Raw genomic sequence first — 20,799 nt, 5'->3', positions numbered from 1 at the left:
CGGCAACCTTTTGCTTTAGCGACAGTACCGCTAACACTGAACCACCGAAGACGATATACTTAAGTCAGTTCTCCTGGCGCACTTATCTTTAGAAATAAAATGTGTCTATAATAAAAAGCATGTCAAATATGGAGTGATTAGTCACATGATAATAAGGACTCAGGCGATTGGCTCAATGTTCTGAAACCATGTGACAATGAAGCAAAGATGGCGGAAACCAGGCCATGCGCTTCTAAAGCAGCATGTAGAGCGTGAGCGATTACCTCTGAGATGAATGTGAATGCTGAGTTTGTGTTTGCTAAAGATATCGAACTGATTGGAATCTCCAAAGAAGACAATACAAGTTCAGTCTAAACAAGTGCTAGCTGTGACTTTTTCTCTAAACTTGCATTCGAAACTCAATCAAAAAGACTTGCTGCTGTCCAACAGATGGTCATAAATCTGTTTGCTCTTGACCTTCTGAACACTGGACATCTTGCAAACAAGGTAATGCCAATATTGTTTGTTTGTTTGTGTGTGTGTGTGTGTGTGTGTGTGTGTGTATATATATATATATATATTTATATATAATACACACACACACGATTAGTTTAAGTCAGTGCTGGGTAGTAACTGATTACATGTAGATTACCTAATTAAATTACCAAAAATGAAATGCATGTAATTAGATTTATGTTTTAAAAAGCTCGTAATCAGACTACAGTTGCTTTTAAAATTGATTCTCAGAATTTGATTTACAGAAATAATTTCACTTTTGAGGGGTATTTTCTCAACATTACAACTCCTGACGAACATAATTTATTATTTTTTTTGTCAGTCAATCCTCTTTGATGTAATATATTTGCTTGAAGTCGCCCTGAGATTTTAAGAAGTTCATAATTAAGTCAATAATTTAACATTTGCATGTTCATGTTTCTCTGATGTCGTTATAATGGTCACATGACATGCAAGTAAAGAAAGTATTGCATCATTATAAAGTGTTTTAGTTTGTTTTAAAAGTCTTTAATTTAACTTGTAGACTAACTATTCATTTTTCATTAACTTAGATACTCCCTGACATTCCTTCACGAACCCTGGTTTGGGAAATCCTAACATTAGGTAATGGGACAAATGTGGTATAATATGGTATAAGATTATCTTATTCAAATCTAAGTGTTTAACAAGTTAGGTCAATAGTAATCTAAAAGTAGTCCGATTATATGATCTAAATAGGTTACGTTACCAACTACAATTTCGTCATGTAAAATGCGTTCAGTAGCAGGCTAACTTTACCCAGCACTGGTTGAATTATAAGTTCAGAAGGCATCATGTGAGCGTTTAAGACGAGTCCCTCAGCAGTCCTAGCTTGCGTAGCGCGTTACGCCTGGCCTCATCTGTGGCTCCTCTCCCAGAAAACTGGACCGTTATTCCCTGAGCACGGAAGGATGGCTTTGGCAAGGGCCGTGACCCGGTGGGACTCAGTGGACTCGGGTGACGCAGGGGTCTTGGAGCCGCGATGGGCGGATTAGCATTGGATCTGTTTTCACAGAGCGACGCATTCCTCTTGGGTAAGTCTTCCTTCACAGTCCTGTTCGAACTCGAGTTGTCCTCTTTCACCGGGAAGAAGGTTCTGGATCGGGCTCCGTGGACAGGCTCAGGTGTACTCATGACTCTTGATCTGCCGCCGAAGTTGTTGAGGTGGACCTCCGAAGCCTCTGTTTTGGGTAACGAACTTGAGACAGGCTCAGTCCTAAAGGACATTGAGGGGTTCAACGTTATGCTCTTGCCGCCATAGCTATTAAAATCACTATGCGTGACTTCGGCGCTCGTCAAAATTGGTGCAGGGCTTGATTTGGTTTGGCAGTGGTCTGTGGTGTCCATAGCGCGGGCGTCAGGACTAGCGTTTGCTGGTAAGCTAGTTTTGAATGTGGTGGTGGTTTTCGCGCTTTCGGTCTGACTAGTGTTTGCTGGAATGCTAGTTTTGAATGTGGTGGTGGTTTTTGCACTTTTGGTCTCCCTTGGAGAAGCGTGCATGATGGATTGCGGTCGCCTGGTTTGGCAGTGGTCTGTAGTGTCCGTTGCGCGAACATCAGCACTAGCGTTAGCTGGTGAGCTAGTTTTGAATGTGGTGGTGGTTTTAATGCCTTCGGTCTCCCTGGGAGAAACGTGCATGATGGATTGCGATCGCCTCTGAGCAAGTCCGAGTTTCGAAAGCGCCTCCATCCTAGATTTGTCCGGCGCGGGATCTCGAAACGATATGCTTCGCGTGGGAAGCTGGCGAACGCATGGCGGCTCTCCGCCGTCCAGAGGGTGCGCTGAACCGGAGAGGTTCGAGAGCTTTAGTGCCCGGCGCTCCTGCATGCTCACGGCTTCGGTGGCGATTGAATGGGGAATGTGTTCGCGGCTGCCCAGCAACATGCTAATGCTGTCAGGGAGATGCGTGGGTTTGGCGTGAATAGGAGGGCCGTGTTTGACCGAGGGGTTTTGTGGCAACTCCAGACTGCACCTGCGCGGGAGAAGCTGTGAAGCGGACGGGACGCTCTCGTGCTCGACAATCTTGTTGGCGATTATTGATGAAGCTGAAGGCGGATGGTGTCCAACTTCTTGTGGTGGGTCTCGTTTCGCCTTTACCTCGTGATGAGTATCCGGGGCTGCTCTCAGCTCTTGGAAATCTGACGAAGAAAACACATTCACAATTGAGTAATGAATCTCAAATACAATAGTCGACATTTGAAGTGGATCAAAAAAAGTTTATCAAAGTTGTCCTAAGACAAGAACGGGTGTTGTTCAAAATTCATGTATAACTTTGATGAAAGAAGGTTTTGATCCACTTCAAATGTTGACTACTGTAGTACAAGAACAAATGCTTTTATTCTGACAACAACATTTAATTTAAAAGAGCCAATCGTGATCCTTCTTAACTGAGAAAAAAAAACACACACCAAATCACTCGGTTTGGTTAAGAGATGTCATTCATTATCTGCAGTTGGAAAGAACTAGATTTGCAATGAAGAATAAAGTTTATAAGTTCCATGACATTTAGGGATATTTCATTGATTATAAGTAATTTACGAACCCTGTATTTAGGTTTAATTTATTTTTGGTGCTTCAACTTATAGTAACAACATGTAGTTTTTCAACCTTCATAATATATTTCCAAGACCCTTGTGATGGTACATCGACTTACAATAGGTTGAATGAGACGTCTGCCAAAGCCTGACGGGGTCTGTATCGCTTTTACTGGCACTATGTAACTTCGGGGTGCGGGTAGTAACCAGAGCTCAAAAAGAACTACAAAATTCGACTGCTTTACGGCATACGTCACTTCGCCAATCACTTCCTCAAATTCGGCCGTGACAGGCCAACCAGCGCGTTTGTTTTCGTCATGGCTGAAGCAGCAGCGAAACGTAAGAAGTCCAAGGTTTTGTCGGAGTAGAGTCGGAAGAGGAAAAGGGAGAGTGATAAACTGAAAGGCAGGACGAGGATCAATATTGGTCGAGCGTTTGCTCGCTGGCGTGAGCTTATCGTCAGACCGATGCTGACTTGGCCGTCATGCTGTTGAACTAGTAAGTAAATTGCTTGCATACTATCTTTAGTTTTTCTAATCTGTTGTCTGCCTGGCTACGTTACGGAAACTATCTGGTCCTCCATTTATCTTCATGAATCAGCTAACGTTAGTAGATGAGCGAATTATCAATCTGGTAGCTAGTAAACACTAACATGCTAGTTTTAGATGATGCTATCGCTATCATTCTCGTTCAGATTTGAGCATTGCAATCGACATGCAAATCGCAAATGTTTGAGTTAAAATGTTTAGTCTACTAAACATGTATAAATTATGAAAGGAGGAAGATTAATAATATTATCATTGCCCATATGAAAAAAACCTGCATGCTTCATATACAGTAACTGCCCGTTCTCATCCCAAGTCGTCATATACTGACGCTTTCAAAATTTCTTCAATATCTGACGCACAAAGCACCCTTTAGCGTCCATATGAGACGCATAACCCTACCACAGACCTAAACCTACCCATAACCGAAGCGTCTCATATTGACGCTAAGGGTGCTTTGTGCGTCGGATATTGAAGAATGTTTGAAAGTGACGATTTGGGGAATGGGGATGAGAATGCGTTGACAGTAAGCGTAAATCATTTTACGACAGCGGTAATGGACAATTCCGCTTCCAACCTGTAGGGCGACCGCAGAGGAAAAGTTCCATGTTGTTGCTTTAAACATTTCAGTTTATTGCAAAGGCAACACTTCTAAACTTTGTTACAAGTTAGAAGTTTCACATTTATATTTTATTTTAGCTTTATATCAATTAAGTGTTTTTTATAGTTTTCATTAACGATTGTCACCCTGCTTCAATGCGGAAAAAATATATCTATGATTAAGATCAGAATTTGAATGTTTTTCTGTGGTTTACATTGAGTCACTGTTTCATTTGTAAGTGGTTCGGTCAGTAAGATGGGGGGATGTGTGTTGTTTTCGGGTACCTGGCGTGAAGGGCAGCGTGTCTTTATGTTTGTTGGGATCGGGTGTAGGGTGGACCAGGTCAATGATGTCATGATCTACAGGGCTGTGATGTCGTGGCGTTTGTGTGTGTGAGGTCGGACGCTCCACCGCAAGCCTGTGTCCCATCCTCTCATCGTCCTCCTCCAGGGAGCCGATGGTCTCCTCAAAGAACAGGATACACTCCCTTTCCTCGAGACTGAGGAACTGCAGATCATCTTCCTAGAGAGAGAGGGAAAGTTAATGAAAACCTCTAATGACTGCTAGTTGACACGTAGTTTATAGTGGTGTCACAATATATCGCAATACAAAAAGGCAACAATATGTATCGTGGATAAAAATTACTGTGTGAGGAAAAAAATTCAAGTTTTCAGAGTTTTAGTGTCAGAACTACATTAAACTACTATATATAATGTTGAATTTGTGGGTCCTGATGATGCCAAATGTCTGATGTTACCAGTAAAAGTGGCCTATACATTATTTTAAATATATCTAGTCAGTGAAACATATTCATCTACAATAATTCAGTATTTTCAGCTTCAGAATCATGAATGTTGTTATTCTGGTGTCCAAGACTATTCATTTAAGTCAAGTCAAGTCAAGTCAAGTATATTTGTATAGCGCTTTTCACAATACAGATTGTATCAAAGCAGCTTCACAGTATTAAATTAAAATAATACAACAAGGTTTGTTTCTAGTGGAATTTATTGATAAAATCAAATTAGATATCCAGAATATCCCCAATTTACACACACAATGTAACATCAAATTTAGCATTTTAGTCAAAAGTAAAACTTTTTTTTTACCCTTTTATCACATGTCTTGGAGTATCGCGATAATATTGTATCGTGAGTTCAGTATCGTGACATGAGGGTCTCGTTACACCCCTAGTGGTTCCACAAGTTACTTATGTAGTCGAATGTCTAAAGTGGACCATCGAACTAAAGGCTGATCTAACGACGCATGTGCTGTGTGACCTCCAGAGATCAATCCACTGTCAGCCTCTCCCTGCTCAAACAGCAGAACACAGACTCTACTCATGTAGAAAGCAGCTCCGCTCACAGGTGTGTGTGTGTGTGTGTGTGTGAACAGTGGGCTGCTTGTTCACCACCGGCGTACACACCCTTCACCCTGAACAGCCCCACTGTAAGTGATGTCCAGGCAGCTCACACACACATATTGCATCACTTTTGAGGGCTGGCTTTGGTTTGTGCCATTAGGGTTTCAGAGAACAACAGAAGCAGGACCGGCTTTTCCACTCTTGTCTGTAGTTTGTAGTAATAGTACATTGTGTAGTTTGCACAATGATGTCATGAGGAAATGATTGTGTGAAAGAGAGGAGAAGAAAGAACTGTTTGTGGCATATAAACATAGGATAGTGAAAACTTAAATATCTGAATTCAAATCTGAGATCATTTAAAAATAAAACTGAATTCGACTCATACTTTTACACCTAGATTTTTAATGTTTTGGACAATGTTCTGCTCGCCAAGGGTGCGTTTATTTGATCAGAAATACAGTAAAAATAGTGACACATTATTAGAATTTAAACTACATTTTTACTATATATTCGCATAGAAAACAGCTCATTTTATTCCTGTGATCAAAGCTGAATTTTCAGCATCATTACTCCAGTCTTCAGTGTCACATGATCCTTCACAAATCACTCTAATATGCTCAAGAAAGCAGCAAAAAGTATTCTCGTCGCTTGATAAACTTACGGTTGAGCCACTGTAGTCACTTGGACTATTTTAACGATGTCTTTACTAACTTTTCTGGGCCGGCAGATATCGATAACATAGAAGTCTATGGAGGAGTGAGCCAGATTTCAGATTTCATCAAAAATATCTTCATTTGTGTTGTGAAGATGAATGAAAGTCTTACGGGGTTGGAACAACATGAGGGAGAGTAATTACTGACACAATTTTCATTTTTGGGTGAACTAACCCTTTAAGAGTAATAATTTAGTAACAGTGCATCTCTTCTTAAAACACACATGATTTTAGGAATCATTCATGTCAAATGGACACATACTTTGGGGTTTGAGCTTTAATAATAGTAGAGCTGCACAATTCTGGATAATCTGATTTTTTTTTTTTAAGTTGAGATCATGATTATCAAAAGGTTCTGAATGGACAACTAAACAATAACATGTAATTTACTAGAAGTTCAGACAAAATTCAATAAAAAAATTAACGCGTCGAAAGAATGATTCAATGACTCACTCACACTTCACTTGTTTCATTAGTGGATAAATCAGCGTTTTTGAACGAATCTCTCGAATGATTCAATGACTCACTCATAGAGACTTCACTTGATTCATTAGTGGATAAATCAGCATTTTTGAACGAATCTCTCGAATGATTCAATGACTCACTCATAGAGACTTCACTTGATTCATTAGTGGATAAATCAGCGTTTTTGAACGAATCTCTCGAATGATTCAATGACTCACTCATAGAGACTTCACTTGATTCATTAGTGGATAAATCAGCATTTTTAAACAAATCTCTTGAATGATTCAATGACTCACTCAACTTAACTTGTTTCATTACTAGATGAATGGACTTTTTGAACAAATCTTTTGAATAATTCAATGACTCACTCATAGAGACTTGATTCATTAGTGGATAAATCAGCGTTTTTGAACGAATCTCTCGAATGATTCAATGACTCACTCATAGAGACTTCACTTGATTCATTAGTGGATAAATCAGCGTTTTTGAACGAATCTCTCGAATGATTCAATGACTCACTCATAGAGACTTCACTTGATTCATTAGTGGATAAATCAGCATTTTTGAACGAATCTCTCGAATGATTCAATGACTCACTCATAGAGACTTCACTTGATTCATTAGTGGATAAATCAGCGTTTTTGAACGAATCTCTCGAATGATTCAATGACTCACTCATAGAGACTTCACTTGATTCATTAGTGGATAAATCAGCATTTTTAAACAAATCTCTTGAATGATTCAATGACTCACTCAACTTAACTTGTTTCATTACTAGATGAATGGACTTTTTGAACAAATCTTTTGAATAATTCAATGACTCACTCATAGAGACTTCACTTGATTCATTAGTGGATAAATCAGCGTTTTTAAACGAATCTCTTGAATGATTCAATGACTCACTCATAGAGACTTCACTTGATTCATTAGTGGATAAATCAGCATTTTTAAACGAATCTCTTGAATGATTCAATGACTCACTCAACTTAACTTGTTTCATTACTAGATGAGTGGACGTTTTTGAACGAATCTCTCGAATGATTCAATGACTCACTCATAGAGACTTCACTTGATTCATTAGTGGATAAATCAGCATTTTTAAACGAATCTCTTGAATGATTCAATGACTCACTCAACTTAACTTGTTTCATTACTAGATGAATGGACTTTTTGAACAAATCTTTTGAATAATTCAATGACTCACTCATAGAGACTTCACTTGATTCATTAGTGGATAAATCAGCGTTTTTAAACGAATCTCTTGAATGATTCAATGACTCACTCATAGAGACTTCACTTGATTCATTAGTTGATAAATCAGCATTTTTAAACGAATCTCTTGAATGATTCAATGACTCACTCAACTTAACTTGTTTCATTACTAGATGAATGGACTTTTTGAACAAATCTCTTGAATGATTCAATGACTCACTCAACTTAACTTGTTTCATTACTAGATGAATGGACTTTTTGAACAAATCTTTTGAATAATTCAATGACTCACTCATAGAGACTTCACTTGATTCATTAGTGGATAAATCAGCGTTTTTAAACGAATCTCTTGAATGATTCAATGACTCACTCATAGAGACTTCACTTGATTCATTAGTGGATAAATCAGCATTTTTAAACGAATCTCTTGAATGATTCAATGACTCACTCAACTTAACTTGTTTCATTACTAGATGAATGGACTTTTTGAACAAATCTTTTGAATGATTCAATGACTCACTCATAGAGACTTCACTTGATTCATTAGTGGATAAATCAGCGTTTTTAAACGAATCTCTTGAATGATTCAATGACTCACTCATAGAGACTTGTTTCATTCCTGGATAAATCAGCATTTTTAAACAAATCTCTTGAACAATTCAACGACATTTAAGTCACTTGTCGCACCCACTGGTATAACGATGTACTGGTGTTCCTGTATCTTGATACAATCTTTATTTGAAGCATCAAGTTACTTTCAAAAGGTGATTTGCTCTATTTTCATCACTACTGTCGACATCAGTGTTTATATTCGAACTATAAACTTTTATGGCAGTATTTCTGTGATAATTTGAATTATTATAACACAGAAATAATGATACTGCGTGGTTGAAAAGACGGTTAGTGAAGCTGTTTCATACTGTACATCACAACTCTCTCTGTATCAGAACACAGAGCCGAATCACTGTGATCGCACTAAATAGACAGAGCCGAATCATTTAGGAATGAGATTGAGTAGGTGTTCGAGATCGCGATCTTTAAATGATTAATCGAGCTCTGAATAGTAGTGATACTTATCAGAAAACAATCTGAGAATGACTGTGCCATCCAGAACCTGCTGGTTTTGTCCAGATCATGTCATGCTACTGTTTCACACGCTGCTCGACTACATTCCTGTCTGTACTACAGAATCACATTCCTCTGAGAGAGTTCAGCGCTCAAGACTGATGCAGTGAGTAACACACACACACACACACACACACACACACACACACACCACACCTGTCTGAGAACTGAAACTCAATGACTGTCATGCTTGAACTGAAGGAACTGGTTTCTCTGCATCAATCAGTGAGTGTGAACGCGTGGCTTCATTTCCTTTTGCTGTTTCATAAATCTATTTTAATCATCAATAAGGTGGGGCTTGGCTTAGCTGTAGTCATTATTATCGGCTTAAACAATACACGTTATTGTCTGTCCTGGAAGTAAGTGTTTTAATACTCACAGAGAAGCCTTTCGGACCATCGTTCAGGCCGTAGTGAAGCGCCCGACTGTTGTGCATGTGAACATCCATCACGGCATCCAGGGCACCGCGTCTTGTGAAAAAAAGGTTGAGTGGAAAAGGTCAAGGGTCGTGTGAAATGGTCTGAACATTTCCACGTACCCGAGTGACTTGTTTCACATGATGCTCCTGGAACACACAAAACACATCGTTAAAATCAGTCCTGATTGCTGTTCTCAGATCACTGAGGAATAGTGTGTTTGCTCACACAGATCTCCTGAGGTCTGACTACAGCTCTTCACACACCACAAAAACACAATCACACAGCTTTACTAGCGTTATGAGTAACATCCAATGCTAGATAATTACTAAAATCTCAATATATAATTAATATTCAATATAATATCTCAATATAATTAATAGAATCTCAATATATTTACTTGTACACGATAGTGATGCAAACAAATAAACATGCCAGGAACGGCAATGTTCTCTTAAAGTTATGAACAAACGTTCTTCCAGTAACATAAACAGAACGTTTGTTAGGAGTTATCTGGTCTGTAATGACTCGTTTCAGAACGTTGAGAGAACGTTCAAAATTAACGTTCCTATATAGCGTTTGTAAAGTGATAAAACTGAAAGTTCCATTAAACGTTTTAAACAACTGGACGCTGGAAATGTTCAAAGAACATTCAGAAATAACGTTTTCATAGTTTAATAGGAATGTTCGCAAAACGTTCTTAGAATTGGTTGTTGTTAAATTACTGACTAAAAGTAATAGTGTAATTGGTTAAGTAACTTTTCTTGTGAATCACGAAGTAAATAAACAAAAAATGTTACATTTTGACATAATTCTGTTACACAATGTATCGTTTTTTAGGACGATTAAGTTTTTTAGTTTGTTAGTTTTCTTTTTTTTTAAGCGTTATGACTTATTTAATGATAAACACGTTCCATGCGGTTCTAATTAACGTACAGTAATCAAAATCTCAAGTTAAACTCTGTACAATAAATACTACTGTGAGATACGTAGGTTTCAAATTGACTTCACTGTCATGTAAATAATAATGAAGAAAACATATTAGAATATATTTCTTCGCGGTGAAATAATAATTATCGGTCCGTATTGAATAAGATGCGCCCAAACACTCAAGAGTCTAAAATGAGTAAAAGACTTTTAAGAGGGTGGGGGAAACAGTTTAACTTACCAAAACATCCTGAAACATCTGACCAGCGCAAGTTAAACGAATAAACCGTGTGCCACTCCAGTTCTGTGTCTGTACGCTGAGAGTGGATGCGTTTTAAATGAGTCTGTGCGCGTGAACTGGCTCATCAGGTTCTACGGGAGCGCGCGCTCGTGATGACGAACACGGAGTTTCTACTTATTTTCTAAGCAAACGTTTCAGAGACTTTCATAATTGATAAACACTAGGCGGGGTTTGGGCAGGGAAATGTTTGTTTTTATAAGATTAAATCTGTGTACTGTAATGTTTGTACCCGTATTTATGTGGTTGGCGCGCCCTCTTGTGGCAGGAGCCTTCTATTGTTGTTTGTGAATACAATTTTAATATACACTACCGTTCAAAAGTTTGGGGTCAGTAAGATTTTTTTAATGTTTTTAAAAGAAGCTCACCAAGGCTGCATTTATTTGATAAAAAAAAAAAAAAAAAAAAATTTAAAACAGTAATATTGTGAAATATTATGACAATTTAAAATGACTGTTTTCTATTTTAATATATTTTAAACTGTAATTTATTCCTGTGATCAAAGCTGAATGTTCAGCATCATTACTCCAGTCTTCAGTGTCACACGATCCTTCAGAAATCACTCTAATATGATTTTATGCTCAAACATTCATTATTATTATCAATGTTGAAAACTTGTGTACATTTTTTTTCTAAATTCTTTGATGAATAGAAAGTTCAAAAGAACAGCATTTATTTAAAATAGAATATTTTCTAACATTATAAATGTCTTTACTGTAGCTTTTGATCAGTTTAACTCATCCTTGATGAATAAAAGTATTGATTTATTTGATTTATTTCCCCCCAAAAATAAAAATATAATTCTTACTGACCCCAAACTCCTGAACGGTGGTGTTTAATGTTACAAAAGCTTTAGGTTTCAGATAAATGCTGTTCTTTTGAACTTTCTATTCATCATAGCATCATGAAATAAAAATGTAAATAACTGTTTTCAACGCTGATAATAATCATAAATGTTTCTTGAGCATCAAATCATCATATTAGAATGATTTCTGAAGGATCATGTGACACTGAAGACTGGAGTAATGATGCTGAAAATTCAGCTTTGATCACAGGAATAAATTACACTTTACTTTATATACACAGCTGATTTAAATTAGAATAATATGTCACAATATGACTGTTTTTGTTTGTATTTTTAATCAAATAAACGCAGCCTTGGTGAGCAGAAGAGACTTCTTTTAAAAACATTAGAAATCTTACTGACCCCAAACTTTTGACCGGTAGTGTACATATAAATTATATTACAAATAATAATTGTTTATATCATGGACAAATATTAATGTGAATCTCATATCCAGGTCATTTTATTTACCCCCAAAAATATAATTTAATAAAACAGTGAATAAATATTAAATTATATTTTGCATAGTGATGTCAAATTGATTAATCTTCTTGCTTTATTCAATTTCTGTACCCTGAATAACTACCGTCAGACCGACCTGAAGAGCACTGTTTGTTTCATTTGTGTCTTTGTTACATTGTATTTATTTATGCTTTTGATTGTAATTTGATTATTTGTTCTTATTTTATTACTGACTGTTTACCTGTCCTTTAATAATGTTTTAAATGTATATTAGTTAGGCTAGTAGTTTTAGCTGTGGTATCAAAATTGGAAGAGACAATTGTGAATTTTCTCTGGTATCTAAAATTGCTAAACTTTCATGGCCAGTAAAAAAACAAACCAATACAAGATTACTTGTCAAATAAATAAATGACCTTGAAATCATTACCTGTCCCAGGAGAGGATTTCCATCATTAAAGCCGATGTCTGTCTGTGTAACTCTGACACAAAACTGAGTTAGCTGATCTACAAAACAACAGAACAGAACCAATCAATCAAAGCGTCCCGTCACGGTCTGTCGTCCTCAGGCTCTCCTCAAGGAAACACAAGAATAACTGTCATATCATCAGTGATATTTCAAGATCAACCCTCAGGTTTACTTCATTATCCATACATAATATATCAGTCAAATCTGTGAGTATCAAATATGATAATCTGGATTTTGAAGGAGGTTTATTTGTTTATCTGTCAATCATCATTGTATTGCATTATATGTTTTAAAACTACAGAGCTTTGATCGTAAAACTAAGTTTTATAATAAGACATTATTGATAGATATAGAGTGACATTTATATGCATTTTATGTAAATATCCCTTATAAAGATCTCATTGATTTACATTACAAGCATTATAATCTCATTTTACTTTTTGGCCATATATATATATATATATATATATATATATATATATATATATATATATATATATATATGCACTAAATTGCATGTTTTTGCTCAGTTTAGGTCAAAGTTGAGCTGTTTTTCCTCCATATTCTCCCTATATGAGCCCAAATGTGTCAAATATGATACTAAACATAAACATATAAGCACATTTTATTCTATACTTGGCCTAAAGTTTCAATAAACTCCTCCATGTAAAAAAAAAAATATTGATTTAACTATTAACACAAGACATATGATTAATATGTCAGGGTTTACAGAGTTAATTCCATCACTACATGAATCTAATGAACTGACAGAAGTTACTTACAGGTGAGTCGCGTGACATATTGGAGTTTGTTGGTTTTATGTGATGTGACATCTATAAATTAAACAATCTGCACGTGTTGTGGAGACTCGTCATCATCAAGCGTCCGCAGGTGAAACTGGCGCGCGCCACCAAGTGGACCGGGTGGAGAACTGCACTTTAATAAACAAGATACTTCATACATGAGAGATGATGATGTGGATATACATGTACTTTTTCCTCACCTGAAAGATTAAAAAGAAATCTTGTTGCGGGATTCGGGAAACGAAAGACCGTCTACTTGACGGTAAGTGACGTACACCACTGAACCACGTGACTCTACCCTTTATTTTGGATTTTTGTCTTAATCCTTTTAAACTACTAAAACTCAACCATGATTCTCCTGTTGAAGAACATACACTTGTTCAAAAAAAAAAAAAAAAAAATGTAATACAGCCACAGCATTAATTTAATTCGCATCGTTATCTTTTTTTCTTCTTTTTTTTTAATCCTCGGCACTGCAGCAACATCTGGCAGTTTTTTACAAAACATATGTATTGATCCGAGGATAAAATATGACAAAAGTCCTTGTATTGTTAATTATTACAATTATTTAATAAATATTTAAAAATATGTATATTATAGTGTGTGTGGCAACAAAACATGTGACAAACTTTTCTTCTCAAGAAGAAATATTTTGTTAGATGTATAAAGTTATGAAACAAGTCCTTGTATGGATTGTGTTATTCTCTGTGTACTGTTGTCTTTCATCTAATACTGTGTAGACATAAATAAATATTATAATTTTAATTAAACAAGTCAAATGACGCCCTCCTGTGGTGAATTAAGTGAATAACAAGGCTTATTTGCGATAAGTCAGAAGAAAACCGTGTTTTCTGATTTCATATTTAACAAATTGTATATTACCATGAACAACATAAAAAAAATCTAGCTTTTTATTTAGTAGTAATGTATTTACATCTGTTATGTACATTTAAATGTCGCGTTTAAACGCCCTCCTGTGGTGAATTGTGTGAATTACTCTACTGCAACTTTATTTCTAGAGCTTAAACTCCAGCGAGAGGAAAACCATGCAAGGGATTATTTTACATCGATTCAGGTTTATTTATTAAATTATTGGTGCAACAGTTTATCAGAAACATGTTCTTATGTTTGTAATATTCCAATCTGGACGCCCTCCTGTCATTTTACCCATAAACATTCCTGGCCGGAACTACTTCTCTCCGTTATATGTACGACGAGTCACGCAGGTACTGTGCTCCTCCGCAGCGGTACGACCCGAGCCAGAATAAAATAGTCCGAATATAAACACTTATTATAGGTGTACCGAAGTGATTCAGGATAAGACAAACACACGATTTGGAAAATTGATTCATTATGTACTCGCTCATTATATAATCTTTGTAAATTTTGAGCACAAAAAGCTTTAAAACAAGCCAAATTTATCCAGTCGCCCTCCTGTGGTGAACTGTGTGAATTACACCGCTGCAACTTATTTCTACAGCTGTAACTGCAGTCAGAAGAAAACTTTGAATTACAGTATTTTGTAATATTTAATAAATTGTTCGTTGTCGTGTGAAGCAGTAAACCATCTGGCAAATTACCTTTCTTATTTTCTATAAATTTATTTTACATCTGCGATATACTTTTTAAATTGGAGTTTAATCGCCCTCCTGTGGTGAACTGTGTGCATTACACTGCTGCAACTTACTCAAGAGCGCCAGAGGAAAACTTGGCACTAAATTACTTTGCATTGATTTCATATTATTTATTTTATATTTTTATATTTTATATTTATTATTTTTTTGATTTTATAAATTATTAATTTCCCTGTGAAACAATAAAAACACCTGGAAAAGTTTGCTTTTGTTTAGTAGAAATATATTCTTATATCGCTATTCACTGCCATTGTATGGCATTTGTGGTCCATAAGTGTACAATGCATTAGAACAACACCAGGGTGAGTAAATTATGACTTAATTTATATTTTAGCGTGAACTAACCGATTATTCAGATAAATTATTATTAAAGTCTGTATTAAAATGACAGATTGACAATCTAATTTATAATTTATTTATAAAAGTGTAATGTGAACCGCAGGACCAGAAACAGCTGAAGCGGCTGATCAAGATCTTTAGGTTTACTAGACATCTTCCAGGCTGGTGTTTTGGACTGTTTTGTTTTGCATAAAAAATGTGACAATATTTATATGAAAAAAAAAAAAAAAAAAAAAAAAAAAAAAGATGTTATTTTAAGGTTATGTTTGTGATGTCAGTTTGATAATAAAGTTCCTAATGACCATTTTTGTGATTGTTTGTACATTTGATACAATACGGTTTGGAATATTTTTCCCACATCAGCGTAAAGCAAAACATTTTGTACATGTAACTCTAATAATGCAGATTCAATCCTGAGCAGACATTTTTTAAATCATCCTAACATTACTTCCATACAGATGAAACAATAAAGTTCTTCATATAAATGAACACTGATGAAGGAAGGAAATGACTGGAACACTTTTAGAGCAAACGCTGACGAGGCCAAGATCACAAAAGCTAAAACTAATCAGTGAATATAAAGGTTCTGTGGCTTAGAGGATAATTAGTTTTATTTTATATTGGAAACTAATGGTTCAAATCCTACTATTTTTACATTTGAATTAAAGACAGAAAACTTTAAAGCATTTTAGTCCTAAGTTCAAATCCCACTATTGCTTACATTTAAATTAAATTAAACCATCTAAAATATTGCAAAATCTGTGGCTCAGTGGTAAAACACTTGCCTCTTATACAGTGAGCTCCTGGTTCAAATCCTGCACGTACTAACATTTTCATTATAGAAAGCAAAGCCCTCAATAAAGCTCAGCCCAACACACCCATCAGGATCTCAGACTCAGTGGCTCAGGAGATAAAGTGCTGTGTTTTAATCTTGGAGTCACGAGTTCAAACCCCCTTTTACATGCATTAAATTGCACATACATGATTGTTCCAAATAACGTCAAAATTGTCGAAGCCATGATGGTGCAGTGGTTAAGCACACATTAACTGCTGATAATAATGCAGTGAAGACATGGGTTCACACCCAACAACAGCAGAACTTTTACTGTTCTTTTATGTTCATTAGATTCAATTTCCAATGGTGTAAATCACATAAATCACCACAAGAGGGCGAAACCCTTTAATGTTTGTTATTATTGATTTGCAATGGTGCAATTTATGAAAATCACCACAGGAGGGCGAAACACTTGAAAGTTCATTAGACTCGATTTGCAGCGGTGTAATTCACTAAAATCACCACAGGAGGGCGAAACACTTTTATGTTCATTAGACTCGATTTGCAATGGTGTAATTTACACAAATCACCACAGGAGGGCGAAACACTTTTATGTTCATTAGACTCGATTTGCAGCGGTGTAATTCACTAAAATCACCACAGGAGGGCAAAACACTTTTATGTTCATTAGACTCGATTTGCAGCGGTGTAATTCACTAAAATCACCACAGGAGGGCGAAACACTTTTATGTTCATTAGACTCGATTTGCAATGGTGTAATTCACTAAAATCACCACAGGAGGGTGAAACACTTTTATGTTCATTAGACTCGATTTGCAGCGGTGTAATTCACTAAAATCACCACAGGAGGGCGAAACACTTTTATGTTCATTAGACTCGATTTGCAATGGTGTAATTCACTAAAATCACCACAGGAGGGCAAAACACTTTTATGTTCATTAGACTCGATTTGCAGCGGTGTAATTCACACAAATCATCACATGAGGGTGAAACACATTTAAATTCATTGGACTTAATTTGTTTTGGTGTAATTCACTGAAATCACCACAGGAGGGCGAAACACTTTTATGTTCATTAGACTCAATTTGCAACGGTGTAATTCACTGAAATCACCACAGTAGGGCGAAACTCTTTTATGTTCATTAGACTCAATTTGCAACGGTGTAATTCACTAAAATCACCACAGGAGGGCGAAACACTTTTATGTTCATTAGACTCAATTTGCAACGGTGTAATTCACTGAAATCACCACAGGAGGGCGAAACACTTTTATGTTCATTAGACTCGATTTGCAGCGGTGTAATTCACACAAATCACCACAGGAGGGCGAAACTCTTTTATGTTCATTAGACTCAATTTGCAATGGTGTAATTCACTAAAATCACCACAGGAGGGCGAAACACTTTTATGTTCATTAGACTCGATTTGCAGCGGTGTAATTCACACAAATCACCACAGGAGGGCAAAACACTTTTATGTTCAATAGACTTGATTTGCAATGGTGTAATTCACTGAAATCACCACAGGAGGGCGAAACACTTTTATGTTCATTAGACTCAATTTGCAACGGTGTAATTCACTGAAATCACCACAGGAGGGTGAAACACTTTTATGTTCAATAGACTTGATTTGCAGCGGTGTAATTCACTGAAATCACCACAGGAGGGCGAAACACTTTTATGTTCAATAGACTTGATTTGCAGCGGTGTAATTCACTGAAATCACCACAGGTGGGCAAAACACTTTTATGTTCAATAGACTTGATTTGCAATGGCGTAATTCACTGAAATCACCACAGGTGGGCGAAACACTTTTATGTTCAATAGACTTGATTTGCAATGGTTTAATTCACTGAAATCACCACAGGAGGGCGAAACTCTTTTATGTTCATTAGACTCAATTTGCAACGGTGTAATTCACTAAAATCACCACAGGAGGGCGAAACACTTTTATGTTCATTAGACTCGATTTGCAATGGTGTAATTCACTAAAATCACCACAGGAGGGCAAAACACTTTTATGTTCATTAGACTCGATTTGCAGCGGTGTAATTCACACAAATCATCACATGAGGGTGAAACACATTTAAATTCATTGGACTTAATTTGTTTTGGTGTAATTCACTGAAATCACCACAGGAGGGCGAAACACTTTTATGTTCATTAGACTCAATTTGCAACGGTGTAATTCACTGAAATCACCACAGTAGGGCGAAACTCTTTTATGTTCATTAGACTCAATTTGCAACGGTGTAATTCACTAAAATCACCACAGGAGGGCGAAACACTTTTATGTTCATTAGACTCAATTTGCAACGGTGTAATTCACTGAAATCACCACAGGAGGGCGAAACACTTTTATGTTCATTAGACTCGATTTGCAGCGGTGTAATTCACACAAATCACCACAGGAGGGCGAAACTCTTTTATGTTCATTAGACTCAATTTGCAATGGTGTAATTCACTAAAATCACCACAGGAGGGCGAAACACTTTTATGTTCATTAGACTCGATTTGCAGCGGTGTAATTCACACAAATCACCACAGGAGGGCAAAACACTTTTATGTTCAATAGACTTGATTTGCAATGGTGTAATTCACTGAAATCACCACAGGAGGGCGAAACACTTTTATGTTCATTAGACTCAATTTGCAACGGTGTAATTCACTGAAATCACCACAGGAGGGTGAAACACTTTTATGTTCAATAGACTTGATTTGCAGCGGTGTAATTCACTGAAATCACCACAGGAGGGCGAAACACTTTTATGTTCAATAGACTTGATTTGCAGCGGTGTAATTCACTGAAATCACCACAGGAGGGCGAAACACTTTTATGTTCAATAGACTTGATTTGCAGCGGTGTAATTCACTGAAATCACCACAGGTGGGCAAAACACTTTTATGTTCAATAGACTTGATTTGCAATGGCGTAATTCACTGAAATCACCACAGGTGGGCAAAACACTTTTATGTTCAATAGACTTGATTTGCAATGGTTTAATTCACTGAAATCACCACAGGAGGGCGAAACTCTTTTATGTTCATTAGACTCAATTTGCAACGGTGTAATTCACTAAAATCACCACAGGAGGGCGAAACACTTATGTTCATTAGACTCGATTTGCAATGGTGTAATTCACACAAATCACCACAGGAGGGCGAAACACTTTTATGTTCATTAGACTCGATTTGCAATGGTGTAATTCACACAAATCACCACAGGAGGGCGAAACACTTTTATGTTCATTAGACTCGATTTGCAATGGTGTAATTCACACAAATCACCACAGGAGGGCAAAGCCCTTTAATGTTCATTTGACTCGATTTGCAATAGTGTAATTCACACAAATCACCACAGGAGGGCGAAACACTTTTATGTTCATTAGACTCGATTTGCAATAGTGTAATTCACACAAATCACCACAGGAGGGCGAAACACTTTTATGTTCATTAGACTCGATTTGCAATGGTGTAATTCACACAAATCACCACAGGAGGGCAAAGCCCTTTAATGTTCATTTGACTCGATTTGCAATAGTGTAATTCACACAAATCACCACAGGAGGGCGAAACACTTTTATGTTCATTAGACTCGATTTGCAATGGTGTAATTCACACAAATCACCACAGGAGGGCAAAGCCCTTTAATGTTCATTTGACTCGATTTGCAATAGTGTAATTCACACAAATCACCACAGGAGGGCGAAACAACTTTTATGTTCATTAGACTCGATTTGCAATGGAGAAATTTCGAAATTCATGGAAATCACCACAGGAGGGCACACATCGTTTTAGGTCTTTTGACTTTTTTGCAAATCAATTTATTTGAACAGAAGACAGGACAGAACATGGTGTAAATATGTCTGCTTGGCTGCTCATGTTGCATTGCGTTATGAGTATATTCTTCTGCTTTCACCCTCTAGCAGAAGGATAGTACATTTCAGTTACATAGACTCGATTTGTATTGAAGTAATTCACAAACATAAACATAAGAGGGCGCAACACATTTAAGTTCATTGTATTTAGTTTGTTTTCATTCACAAATTTGTGCAAATAAGTCATTCTTTTGTCTTATTTGCAATTATATATAGTTACATTTTGAACAGAAGACAGGACGGAACATAGATAGTGTAAATAGTTCTGATTGGCAGTGTTTCTGCTCTCACCCTCTTACAGAAGTGTAGCGCATTTAAGGTCATTAGACTGTAAATCACAAGATTACCACAGAAGGGTGTAATTTCAAGCTTGAATATAAAACGAACTTGACAAAACAAAAAGATTTTTCACGCTAATATATAGCAAGTGTTTCCATCAAGAAGAGCTCAGTTGTAACATATTTTTTTGTTCAGTCAGATAATAAATGTGAAGTATAATTACAAATCCTTGCAACGTCAGCAAATATAAAGGATTGTAATTGAGTATTTTACCACAATGACAAAAAGTGCAACATCTTGAGGTTTGAACTACAAAAAAAAGTAATCAAATCTAAAGTAAAAGACCAAACCAGCCCTGAGTTCGACACAATCTCTGTGTTAGAGAGGGTTATTGTTTGCTAAAATCTTTTTCAGTGTTTTTACACTACAAACAAGATAAAGACATTATAAAGCACGTGATTGGCCTGAAACTCAGTGGTGTAATGGGTAAACGAGTGCCTCTGAATCACAACACTGGAATAGAGACCTGTGATTGAATCCCACTGACATGATGAACATCTTTTCCTTGAAGCAGTTGAGCCCAGTGCCTCA

General features: G+C 36.5%; 1 protein-coding gene across 1 annotated transcript; it reads right to left on the bottom strand.

Moving 5' to 3' along the window:
• Window positions 1–812: 812 nt before the first annotated feature.
• On the bottom strand, window positions 813–10,718 carry proser2 (proline and serine rich 2). Its single transcript, XM_084407195.1, has 4 exons — window positions 10,652–10,718; window positions 9,447–9,632; window positions 4,478–4,715; window positions 813–2,651 (listed from the first exon to the last, which is right to left on the bottom strand). Exons 2-4 carry the CDS (start codon window positions 9,513–9,515, stop codon window positions 1,318–1,320), a joined length of 1,641 nt encoding a protein of 546 aa, XP_084263321.1. The 5' UTR covers window positions 9,516–9,632; window positions 10,652–10,718; the 3' UTR covers window positions 813–1,317.
• Between the last annotated feature and the right edge of the window lie 10,081 nt (window positions 10,719–20,799).

This window comes from Rutilus rutilus (assembly GCF_951802725.1).
Source record: "Rutilus rutilus genome assembly, chromosome: 4".
Taxonomy (NCBI): Eukaryota; Metazoa; Chordata; class Actinopteri; order Cypriniformes; family Leuciscidae; genus Rutilus; species Rutilus rutilus.
Note: the sequence above shows the minus strand (reverse complement) of the source record. Positions and strands in the feature narration are given on the sequence as shown.